The following is an 11,402-nucleotide window of genomic DNA, read 5'->3' as shown; positions in this document are numbered from 1 at the left end:
ACAGACCGTTTTAAAAACGCAAACTCGGCACCGATTGGTCGCTTCTCTTCTTCTGACCCACAAACCCTGCTTTTGTGTACTGCTGCCACCTAAAGGAAGGAAATGCAACTACAACAAGGCGCTGTTTTAAGTTTTTTTTCTAAAACATTTTTTTACCCGAATAATGTTTACTTTTAATTTTTATATACAGATACAGTCGATGAATTAGCCTGTTACTGTCTATTTCTGTAACAATTCACTAACTGAAACACACTGTATGGATTAATTACACACAAACTGAAGTTTTCAGGAAAGTATTTCTCTGAATTATTACTTCATGTTTAAAGGTAATTCAATGTGGTAATATTACATCAGACAAATACAAAAATAATTTTTAATGCATAAATATTCATTTAATAAAATATTAATACCCGCTTAAAGGCTTTTTAAAAAATAAACTGAGTTTGACATGTGACTGCATTACAAAATACATTTTTTGCACTTTTTTTGCTAAAAAGCAGAGTAGTGGTGATAGCCTTATGGATGTGTAGCATTTTTTCTACTCAAGATATATGTTGAGCAAGTGTGTGTGCGTGTGCACGAGTACTCTCTTGCTCTCTCTCTTTTTATATATTTTATCTTCACCCTGAGTGCCAATAAACGTGGACTATCTGTTGTACATTTGAACACAATCATTTGTAAAGGTAATACATTTTGAAAAAAGACAAAGAAAAACATCTTTAAAGCCATTTATTTTTCATCAAAGATGAGAAAAAAATAAAATGCATCCTTTTGTCTTCAGACACTGCAGTGAGGAGAATTTAACAGGCAGTTTATTGTTTTACTGAGACGGATCTTCAGGTCCAGGTGGTCTCACAGGCCGGACCTCCAGAACCTCAGCGAACCCCTGTCCAAACCAGCAGGTGACGTCCGCCGTGTCCAGGGAGAAGAAGAAGAGTCTGTCTCTGCATCGGGTTCTCCTGTAAACTGACCTGGGGTCTGCTGACAGCACAGCCCTGATGGCGGCGCCGGCCTCCTCTGGACTGCGCAGAAACTTAAACCTGGGTCTGTCGCACTCAGACGGTTCTGTTAAGAGAGACGTGGTTTTAAAACAAGGGTGTCTAGATTGTGGCTTTTGAGCCATTTGTGGCCCTTAGACTGATATTTTGTGGCACTCAACTGCAGTTCAAGAATGATACAAATTTGTTTACTAAACTTTTTTAAAATCGTGGTAAAATTATTGCTAATATAATTTTTTTGCAATGGAAAATGTTAAGCATAACACAAAGTATTTGTCATTTTATAACCAGGCTTTAATAGTAACTAGAACCGTGTTTATCGAGAAACTTTTACTGAAAATCCACTTTTGCTGCATTCAAATTTGCTTTAATTAACTGATTAAAATTGGTGAATTACAGCTGGCATTTGAAAGAAAATGACCTAAATGTCCTTCTTACAACTGAGAATAAATTTGTTTGAATCAGCCTGAAAAAATAAAAAAAACTAGAAGCCTTTCTTTTGATACGGTAAATGGGCACAATCCTTTTTACATTTTGAATTTATCATGAATAACATCTCTTTTCTACAAAAAAAAGTCAAATAAAAAAATTAGACAACTTTCTTTGCATGCTTTAATTTAGTTTAGTTTTGCTTGTGAATACCTTTTACTTAACAATTTTGGCTCATGTAACAAAAAGTTTGGAGATTTTTGTTTTAAAAGAAGTCAGAAACAACAGCGCCATCTTGTGGAGGTCATAAACTTTTACCTATTGTCTTACCAGAGGAATGTGCAGGAAGAAACGCGTCCAGCTGTTTCTGAGCTTGAGGGGTGAAACGCACATCCAGACTGGAAACCGGAGGCTCTCTGATCCAGTCGGCGATGGTTGTACTGGAATCACTGCCATAACTGGGCCGGTCCACGATCTCTGCTGCTGGTTCGGTTTTTCCACAGTCTGACACTTTGTTTTTGTCCTCACAGTCAGGTGGTGTCAGATCAGCTTCGTTTACATAAGACTCCACTTCTTTCAGCAAACTAGCAGCTTCTTTGGGAAAAACCTGAGTCTGTGGCGGCGTTAAACAAACTCCTAATTCCGATTTCTGTTTCAGGTGAAGAATCTCATCATCATCATCTGTCTTGTCTTCCTGATGGAAGCTTGAGATGTTCACCTCCTTCTCTTCAGTCTGTAGATCTGGGTTTGATTCCAGCCGCTTTCTCGTGTTGAGAGAGTCGTATTCTGGGATGTACGGTTTAATGTCCAGGACTGGAGTGCCGGCAATCATATCAATATCTGAGAGATGCAGCGTGTCACCTAGAAAATGAATTAAATATTTTAGGATTTAATCAAAACGCCGCACACCACAAGAACTATAAACCCACTGCATGTTATTGTTTACATGGGGAAATTTCATGGAGAACGCTGGAAAGCAAAAAGTTGAGTCTTTCACATGCCATCCATAACTGTGCTGCCACGACATAAAACAAAGTGAAACCTATAAAAATTATTAATTTAGTGACAGCAAAATAATGCAGAGAAACCATTGAAGAACTACAACGCTCAGCACAGACCCTTTGCTATAGCAACTGACAACAGCAAGGTGACTAATATGTCAGGAGTCAACACCAAAAAAAACACACAAAAAGCAGAACATTCAGTCTATTACAGTTTTATGTTTTTAGGCTTGATGTTTACTTTGCGATTTTTAATAAGTGATTGCTGTGGTAGATTAGCTAATTTAAATCTACTGAATCTACGGTCGCCTTTTTTTAACTAAATTGTAAGACAACAAATTCTGCAGCACATCTACATGTTACGGTTGTCAAAGTCAAGCCAGAAAACTGACCTATTACTTCCGCCATTTTTTTCCATTTAAAGCTTTTTCCTGACCTGTATTTTTAGTGTTACAGGTCAGACATTCAGTATTTTTACCGACTGAATCTAGTAGGCCTAGTGATGACAAAGAAGTGTGTCCCTTTTCTTTTATACATCATATGTACATTTATTATTTAGTGCATGATGTTGACGACTTGACAGCTAAAACTAATGCTAGTCATTGTCAGCGAACAGCTTTTTGCCCTCCAGCAGGGAGCAGAGGGGCGGGATTTTCACTCGTGAATTCCCACAGCAATATGTCTACATCCATCTCATGCAAAATGGCTTCATACCTTGAATTTTATCCAGCTTGGCCAGGGTCAGTCCTAGGGAGTTTGGTCGGTGTGGACTTCGTGTCGAGTAAACTCCAACTCTCTGTCCGTTCAGCCTGGGAGGTTTCACCTTGGCTTTGTAACCCTGATGTCCGTTTTTATGGAAAAGAAAAATAATCCTGTAAAGATTGAATGTTATCAATAAAGGTCCACTTCCAAACTTCAAAAATTGCAGAAAAAAGTAGCAAAAACATAATATTTTGATGTCCTACTCAATGAAGAAAGGTTTCTGCTTAAGATCATCTCAGGGCTATATTTGTGGTTACAAAAGATAATTTTGGGATCTTCAAGCAATAATGCTCCTCAGCATGGGGTGGAGTGGTAAGTGGCCAGTTTGACCGGAATAAGTTCAAAACTACATATGGGTTGGAAAAGAGTCTCTGCCTCAAAGGCAGAGTTTAAGTTTCTTGTATAATGGCTAAAGAGAATATCAGCCAACAGGAGATAAGTGCGCAGTGACCCATCATGGAGGTAGATAGCTTGTTTGCTAGCTAGCTAATTAGCCAAGGATATATTAGTAGTCAGCTAATGGTAGGTTTTCTTGCTTCCACGAGAAGCAAGAAAAACTTAATAGAATATACCAGATTAAATAATCCCACCACAACAAAATTTAAGGCCTGTGATTAACACATTTAAGGGCAAAGTTGTTTTTTCCCCAATAAATTTAAAACAATTTAAGGCCTTAATTTTAGATACATAAATTTAAGACTCTTTCAGGATGTGCAGACACCATAATTTGGGCTTCATCTGCAATTATGTGGATTTTGATTCAGTTTATCAAGGTGAAAAAAGGAACTGAGCTGAAAATCCCATCATGCCACCAGTTTTCGCATCAAGTGTCTGAAACAACCCTGGGGCAGATAGAGAACCTCACCGCATTTTCCTCCTACTCATGTTAATTTTGCATCTCAAACTAACATCAACAACAACTTTGAATTTTCCTGAATAAACTATTAAACAAATTTCCTAGAATCAGTTTAATTCATTTATTTCATAAAGCACAACAACAAAAGAATAAGAGGTCAAGCATTCGGCCTTGGGGGACTCCATAAGAAAATGTTGATCACTTTGAAACCATATTGGACATGTAGATTTAATTTAGTTAGAATTAGCAATTCTTTCCTGTAGTTTATGAAATAAATAAATTAAACAGTGTTTATCAGAAGGTCAGAAGGTCACGAGCAGGACAAAACCCATTCGAGGCTTTTCTAAGCTTGACAGGTTAAAGGAATCCTGGAGATATGTGCAGTGTATGCGTGGCGTACCAGACATGTGAGTACTGCTCGAGGCCCAGTACCGAATGTTCGGGGTTGTTGAAAACGCTCTGCTGGATTCGCAGCTGAGCCCGTGACGGGCTGCAGATAGTCGGCTGCCTGGGCGTCCCGTTCTTCACGGAAAAACAGGAGCTGATGTAACCGATCGGCACAGTCCGGATGTTTCCTGCAGAGTGGTTAAAATATTTTAAAAGCAGGTAGTTCAATCGAAACAGGAGAGGAAAACGCAGCACATACATATATAATTTTTTTGGTTTGTTTACATCTAACCTAACTCAGTGGAAGGTTTGGATTGTATGAAGACCAAGTTAATTCTTAAGACACTGGATTCTCAACACCTTAATAATCTTGTGGGAGTTTTGGTTTGACGTCATCATTTTCAGTTCAAATAAATAATACTTTATTTTTCTCAAAGAGGAATTAAACGGTGTAACTTATATCATCCAAGTAACTTAAAAGACTTTTTGTGGAAGGTGACGCTGTGGGCAGAAAGGATCTCCAATAGCAGTCAGTGTTGCAACAAGTCTGAAAAGACCGCTGACAGAAGACTGTATAGCAGTCATGATATGCCAATAGCTAGATTTTCAGGCAGCAGAGCTGATAATCCACAGGAACATGTCTTGGATGACATCATCAGTTGTTGGCTAGTACTGCTAATCCACTTTATTTGCTTTTGCTGTTCCTCTTTGAATCTCTGTCTGTCGGTTTGGTCAGAAACCCAGGCAGGGAGACTTTGGAGTCAGGGATATGATATTTATGGTTGATAGGAGAGATGGTTTGTTTGAAAAATGACCCATCGTTGTCATGATTACACATCTTGATATTTAACAGTTTGACAACTTCAGCTGTAAAGTTAAAGTAGTCAACCGTACGACAGGTGAGGCTCTGACCGCACGTCACTGATATCCACCTTGTTCTAATGCGTCTGGCGCTGATAACGAAGATGAGCAATCTTTTTTATTGTGGCCAGAAGAGTCAGCCTTTGACACAGCAGCCTGAATCGACATCAGATGTTTGCGATGCGCTCTGACAGCCCCGTCCAACGTCTGTCTGTTTAGAAAAGATGGAAGAAAAAAAGGATATTACTGGAGTACAAAACTGGAGACATCTGACCTCCCACCCTCACATTCTGGTTAAAGGGCTATTTCACTACTTGTAAGAAATATGGATACCTTAGTTCAAAATCTAAAATACTTCAGATTTGAATAAACACTACCAAAAATAAATTTGGCCTCAACCTGTGACCTATATTTTAACATGTTACATACTTGAATATTCCCTTTTTATAATTTTGCTTCATGTTCTTTTTGAATGTTTTGAAAAGTGCTATACAAATTACATATATTTGTTATTTTTGAAAACATAAAGAGAAGCCATTTATACCACCTTAGAAGAGGGGAGGCTTGAAAATGCCAAGAGTTAATCTAGTCAAAAATGGACAAAATTATTATGCAACTGACAGAAATGTTTCAAAATGCATTTAAAATGCAGTTCATGATATACCAAACTATCAATAAATCAATGCAGTGGAATAAACTAAAAAAAACGAATTGCACAAGACGCATTTTTAGGAATAATTTACCCTGAAATAATCCAATTCAGGTAAGATCAGCCTGAGGTTTTTTTTATTATCATTTAATAACTATGTCAAATCAAATAAAGTTCAGATTTAGTGAAACAGCCCTTTAACCAGCAGCCCAATCGGATGCTAACTTCAGCTTGATCTTTTAAAAGTTAAACATACCTCAGATTTTTTATTTCTTTCCGCATAACAGAAACTTGTTGATTCATCTTCTTCATGTTCTCCCCGCAGTGTTCACACAGCGGACTCATTTTCACAGACACGAAGAAGAAACAACGAGGGAAAACAGGTTTCACCGGGTTAGCCAGAAAATAATAAAGATAGTAGCTAACCCATATGAGCCAACCGTCGTCCGAACGTCATGACGGAGGGCGCAGCTCGACGTTGGCGTGGAGGAAGCACGTGTTGGATTTTATTGTTGGCCAACAAAGACTATTTACAGTGAAAAACACACAGTTTACATGAGGCATTATAGCGCCCAGCTGAGCATGTACAGAGCGTGAAACACTATAATAGCCGCTTTATTATCATTAACTAAAATTTTGCGGCCATGGGAGAAAATAATTGAGTGGATTTAGATTGTTTACACATTCATGCTTCTAACAGCAGGTGGCAGCAGAAAGGCAGGTGAAATGATAAAAAAAAGTGGCCTTGAGAGCTTGATGTTATAACAAGAAGTCATTATAATTACTTCAGTAGACGCAAATATAAAAGCACTCTCAAAAAGCAGTTTTTGGAAACCTACAAAAACAACCAAGCAGTTTGTTTCATCTAATTTTTATAACATATTACAAGTCTATTCCTAGTAACTGTATTCACGGTGCAGTAGTATGTATCTATAATACAGTGATTTGTGTGTTTTCTCTTTCTGACTGACACTTTTAATGAGATCCTTCAATAACCTCTCCGAAACAATGACTTTAGATAAAGGATGCAGATGTCCAGTAAAAGCTACCAGGACAGCTAAAGGGTATGTTCAAGTTTCAGGGCAATCAGATTCACTATAATAACAGAATAAAGTTAGTCCAAAGGATCAGGACATTTATATAACCATATCTGCAACGTTTAGTTACAGGTATGGTTATAGACTGATTACACTTGGGCTGGTGTTTTCAAACTTTTTTCTCAGTAATTATGACAATTATTTATTACCAAACTCTCTACCTCAATATGTACAACAGAAACAAAGATCCTTCACAGAACCCTTATTTTTTTCTTATAGTACCAATTTTTAAAAGCTTTGTTCTGTTCTAGGTTGAACTTTGTAATTATTGTCACTGTGTGATTCAGTTAGTGGAGCAGACAATGGGTCGTTTACTTCAACTCTCCACGCTCTTTCCTGTCAAGTAACTGATAAAAAAAAAGTATAAGTTCTAGTTTTTTAACTTCTCTTTAACTTGATGAGCCTAAACATAAAAATGTAATTCATCAAAATTTACACAACTTTCTGTCTCAGACGATAATAATGACGAGCTTTTCATGATGTAAGCAGGGAATTTTATTTAATCTATTTTTTTACAAAATTAAATGAAAAATAATTCACTATTACAATTACAAGTTATTCTTAGTTAAATAGTGAAAGTAAAATTTAGCTCTTTACTCAATGCAAAGTACAAAAAAATAAAAGACAAATTTGTATTAGTTTGCAGTAAAGCACATTTCAGAATAAATAACCAATGCAGGTATGGTTTGCATTCAAGCATTTTTTTCACATAAGCAATAACAGTAACACTTTATTTAACGGGTTGTGAATAAGATTGTCATGACACCGTCAGAAACACGACATAACACCTGTCATGAACATGAGTAAGGCTTCATGAATATTTATGACATGAAGTCAAATAAAGTGTTACAGCAATAAAAATTGTCTCTCTGCAATAAGAAAAAGCACACTAACCAAAATAAACTTCAGACACACAGTGTGACCTTAAACAAGAAAAAAAGGGATGTGGGTTTTCTAGATCTGGACTGAAGTGACATTTGATGGGGAAAGTTTATATCTGATTCCCTGGCAGGTATTCCTGAGGCAGACTAGGGCTGGATAGCGTTGGGATTGAGTATATTTTGTTTTGGCCGGCCGTGTTCATCAGTGGAGTTTCATCTAAACCTGGAAGAGATATATAGATAAAACGGTTAAAAAACAGTTAAGGCTGGTTAATCTGACTTTTTGTTACTGATAAGAAGCGCGTGAAGAAATGTAAACTCTGCCTGAACTTGGCAACATTTGTTTATTTGAACGTCTCACACTGGGTTTCACGTTTTATTATTAATATTACTGTTATTTATTTTGTCTTCATTCATATGCTCTGAACTGCTATTACTTGCGGTTAAGGAATTTATTGTATATATTCTATTATCTGTTATTGTTTTTAACAACTGAAAAACAATAAAAAATTAAGTTAAAAATGTAATAAAAGCTGCAGTACATTTTTTACTTTTAAAAATGTATGTTTTATATTTGACATATTTTTTAAAAGTGCCAAAATGTTGGCATAATAAGAGGTAGATAATATGTGAAAGATCCAGCTCCTGTTATAATTACTGAAGAAATGTACCGGTCCTAGCTAAAAACAACCAATCAGAGCCAGGAGGAGTGTTTTAGCACTGTCAATCAACCTCATGCACTCACTGCTGAATGTGCTAATTGTGGGGAAACAGCTTACTGTTACAAGAAAAGCATTTATCAGCCATCATCAGTGGATAAGTCAATCAGCATTCACAACAGGCTGTAATAGCTACAGCTTAGCAGAGAACAAAGGAAGGTGATAGACAGCGCTAAGACCCGCCTCCTGGCTCTGATTGGTTGTTCTAGTTAGGACTGTGAGAAAGCAGAGGAGTTTGACTTTTTCACAGATTATCTGTCTCATACCATTTTGTCACAATATGGTATGAATAACAAAAAATATATATTTTTAATAAAAGTTACATTCTGCAGCTTCAAAGAGAGCATCATCAGAACATTCCTACCTTCATCTGTTCTATCGTTTTCTGAAGGAGAGATGTCCTTTTCATCATCTGGGCCCAAGTCTTCTATCAGAACCTGTTCTGGGGTCTCTCTGTCTGGAGATTCTGGGTAGAGCTCCTCCACCTGGGGAGGAGGCGGAACTGCAGCTGAAGCGACATTTGCGACTGCAGCTGGAAGGTCCTGGGATGAAGCTTGGACTGGAAAAGGATCTGGAAATTGAACTGGAACATCATCGGAGGTTTGAACTTCAATTGGGTCATCATCAGGAGATTGAACTGGGATTGGTACCATGTAAGAGGCTTTTACTGGGATTGAAGCGGCATAGGGAACTTGTACTGGTTCCGGAGCGGCATAGGGAGCTTTTACTGGGACTGGGACAGAATACTGAGGTTTTACTGGGAGTGGAGCGGAATAGGAAACTTGTATTGGGACTGACACAGCATAGGGATCTTGTACTGGTTCTGGAGCTGCATATTGAGCTTTTACTGGGACTGAAGTGGCATAGGAATTTTGCACTGGGACCTGCACATCTGGAACTGAATACTGGGCTGGAACTGGAGCAGAATCTACTTCTAGCTTCTCAAAAAGTGAGTTTTGGACCACCATATGAGCAGGTGCATCTACATCTGGAGTTTGTTGTGACTCCACAGTCGGGACGCCAATCTGAGAGGTCAGTATTTGACCCGAGATGACCTCTTCAGCCTCTTCCTGAAGCAGTGGGAACTGCAGGACAGGGTCGGTCTTCCGAGGCCTCCCTCTCCTTTTGGTGCCGCTCTTGTTTTCGCCTCGTGACCTTTTCCTCTGGCTCTCCACCCTGAAAGAGTCCAGCTAATTGTTAAGCTAGCTGACACAGGGCGGTGTGATGCATTGGCTAAGCTAATAGTACAAAGTTCCTGGCTCTGATCTGGGGCGTCATAGACCCACCAGAGCAACCTTTGCTTTCCTCTTGCTCCATATTCAACATAAATGAGATGAGAGATAAGCAGCCAGAACTGATAGTGTTACCGTCATGCACTGTAAAGAAACATTAACATCTACTTTGACCTTGAATATTCTGCATAAGCATTTGAACTCGTATTTTCGCTGACATGGTTTGTCTTCACAGAAATTTACCCAAAAACCCACTGGTTAGTTTCCTTCTCTTCTGCTTCGGCTTTTCTCTTCCTGAGAAGCTCCCTGTCTCTCAGTCGCCGCCGGATCCCGCCTGAAACAAATTCATAACAAAAAACTTTAGTATAAACTTAAATATGGACTAATCTGCAGCTGTTTGACACACAGCAACAGAAAGACCTGGTTTCTGTTGTAGGATTATTCCTCTCTGGCTGCACACTGATCACTCTTGCACTGAAATTCTTGCCTAGTATTTTGTGTCTAGTTGCTAAAGCAAATATCTTAGTTCACTTGAAATAATACAATTAAAAAAAACTTTTCAGCAAGATATGGGAGTTTGTTTTAATAATTCCTTAATATTGATGGAAAAGTAGTAATTAAATTGGCCAATTATTTCACTTATGATATGGAAAAATATCTATCTATAAGTGAAATTATCTGCCAGTGTAACTCATAATTTTTCATCAATATTATATTATTGACTTAAAATAAGCTGAAAAATTACTTTTCAGTTAGTTTTGCCTTACTTCAAGTCTAATAAGATATTTGCACCAGAAACTAGAGAAAAATACTTTGTAAAATTGTATATTTTTGCAATACGGGAACAATCTTTGACTTTAAAATAAATCCCCTAAGACAGAAACTGCGTCTGTCAGATCAAATGCAAATAAATAAATTAAAAAAGAAGCAGAACTAATACCTTCCTCCTCAAGTTGGTTTTCATTCTCCGCTTCTTGTAAATTCTCCTGTTGCGACGTTTCCTCCATTCTGGCAGCAGATATGAATGAATTCAACTGTAAAGGCGCACAAGTAAACAGCGCGCAGAACAGAAAAAAAAACTGTGTTGTCTCTTCCCACCCCCTCCTCTAGACGAATTATCTGGTTAACCATTACTCAGAGCTGGGAGAGTTCTTGCAGCTTGGGCCTTATCGTGTTTGTAAAGCTGGAGGAGTTGGCACTGAGCTGTCAGAGGGAGAAAAAAAACTGTAAAGCAAGAGAAAGTTGCGTGTTTGGAAAGGAGGATGGAGGCGGTCAGTGTGTGAATGGTGTAAACGTTTGCATGCAACCTGCTGAATTATTTTGTTACAAGCAAAAAAGTTAGAGTTTTGTTCACATTTCTGTACAAAAATCAAACATAATCAGAACAGCTCCCCAGAAAGCCTCCCTGCAGGTGTTTTAGGCAGAAGCAAACAAAGTGAGATGAGAGATCCCACCCTTCAGACTGCAGCAGGGTTCATCCCCTCCTTATCGCTCAGACGGAGCGCGCTCAGTTGGGAGTGTTCCCAATCT

General features: G+C 38.1%; 2 protein-coding genes across 3 annotated transcripts; both read right to left on the bottom strand.

Annotated features, from left to right (window-relative positions):
- Positions 1–714: 714 nt before the first annotated feature.
- trmo (tRNA methyltransferase O) lies at positions 715–6,657 on the bottom strand. Its single transcript, XM_055019832.1, has 6 exons — positions 6,200–6,657; positions 5,366–5,505; positions 4,447–4,621; positions 3,143–3,300; positions 1,758–2,288; positions 715–1,065 (listed from the first exon to the last, which is right to left on the bottom strand). The coding sequence occupies exons 1-6, from the start codon at positions 6,286–6,288 to the stop codon at positions 821–823; spliced, it is 1,338 nt and encodes a 445-aa protein (XP_054875807.1). The 5' UTR covers positions 6,289–6,657; the 3' UTR covers positions 715–820.
- Positions 6,658–7,789: 1,132 nt separating this feature from the next.
- Positions 7,790–10,996, bottom strand: hemgn (hemogen). Of its 2 annotated transcripts, none has more exons than XM_055019823.1 (4): positions 10,813–10,996; positions 10,116–10,206; positions 9,005–9,816; positions 7,790–8,144 (listed from the first exon to the last, which is right to left on the bottom strand). In XM_055019823.1, the coding sequence occupies exons 1-4, from the start codon at positions 10,877–10,879 to the stop codon at positions 8,032–8,034; spliced, it is 1,083 nt and encodes a 360-aa protein (XP_054875798.1). In that variant the 5' UTR covers positions 10,880–10,996; the 3' UTR covers positions 7,790–8,031. The 2 variants fall into 2 exon arrangements, with proteins under 2 accessions (XP_054875798.1, XP_054875799.1); XM_055019824.1 differs by having other exon boundaries at positions 10,128–10,206.
- Between the last annotated feature and the right edge of the window lie 406 nt (positions 10,997–11,402).

The sequence above is a fragment of the Poeciliopsis prolifica genome, unplaced genomic scaffold (genome assembly GCF_027474105.1).
Source record: "Poeciliopsis prolifica strain line A6 unplaced genomic scaffold, Auburn_PproV2 SCAFFOLD064, whole genome shotgun sequence".
NCBI lineage: Eukaryota > Metazoa > Chordata > Actinopteri > Cyprinodontiformes > Poeciliidae > Poeciliopsis > Poeciliopsis prolifica.
This window is presented reverse-complemented; position numbering and strand designations above follow the sequence as displayed.

Coding starts and splice junctions, on each gene's coding strand:
- trmo (XM_055019832.1), bottom strand. CDS start 6,288: ATGAGTCCGCTGTGTGAACACTGCGGGGAGAACATGAAGAAGATGAAT. Junction 2,289..3,142: donor CAAGCTGGATAAAATTCAAG/GTATGAAGCCAT, acceptor TTCATTTTCTAG/GTGACACGCTGCATCTCTCA. Junction 1,066..1,757: donor TCTTCCTGCACATTCCTCTG/GTAAGACAATAG, acceptor CTCTCTTAACAG/AACCGTCTGAGTGCGACAGA.
- hemgn (XM_055019823.1), bottom strand. CDS start 10,879: ATGGAGGAAACGTCGCAACAGGAGAATTTACAAGAAGCGGAGAATGAA. Junction 10,207..10,812: donor AAACCAACTTGAGGAGGAAG/GTATTAGTTCTG, acceptor AATTTGTTTCAG/GCGGGATCCGGCGGCGACTG. Junction 9,817..10,115: donor ACTAACCAGTGGGTTTTTGG/GTAAATTTCTGT, acceptor GGACTCTTTCAG/GGTGGAGAGCCAGAGGAAAA.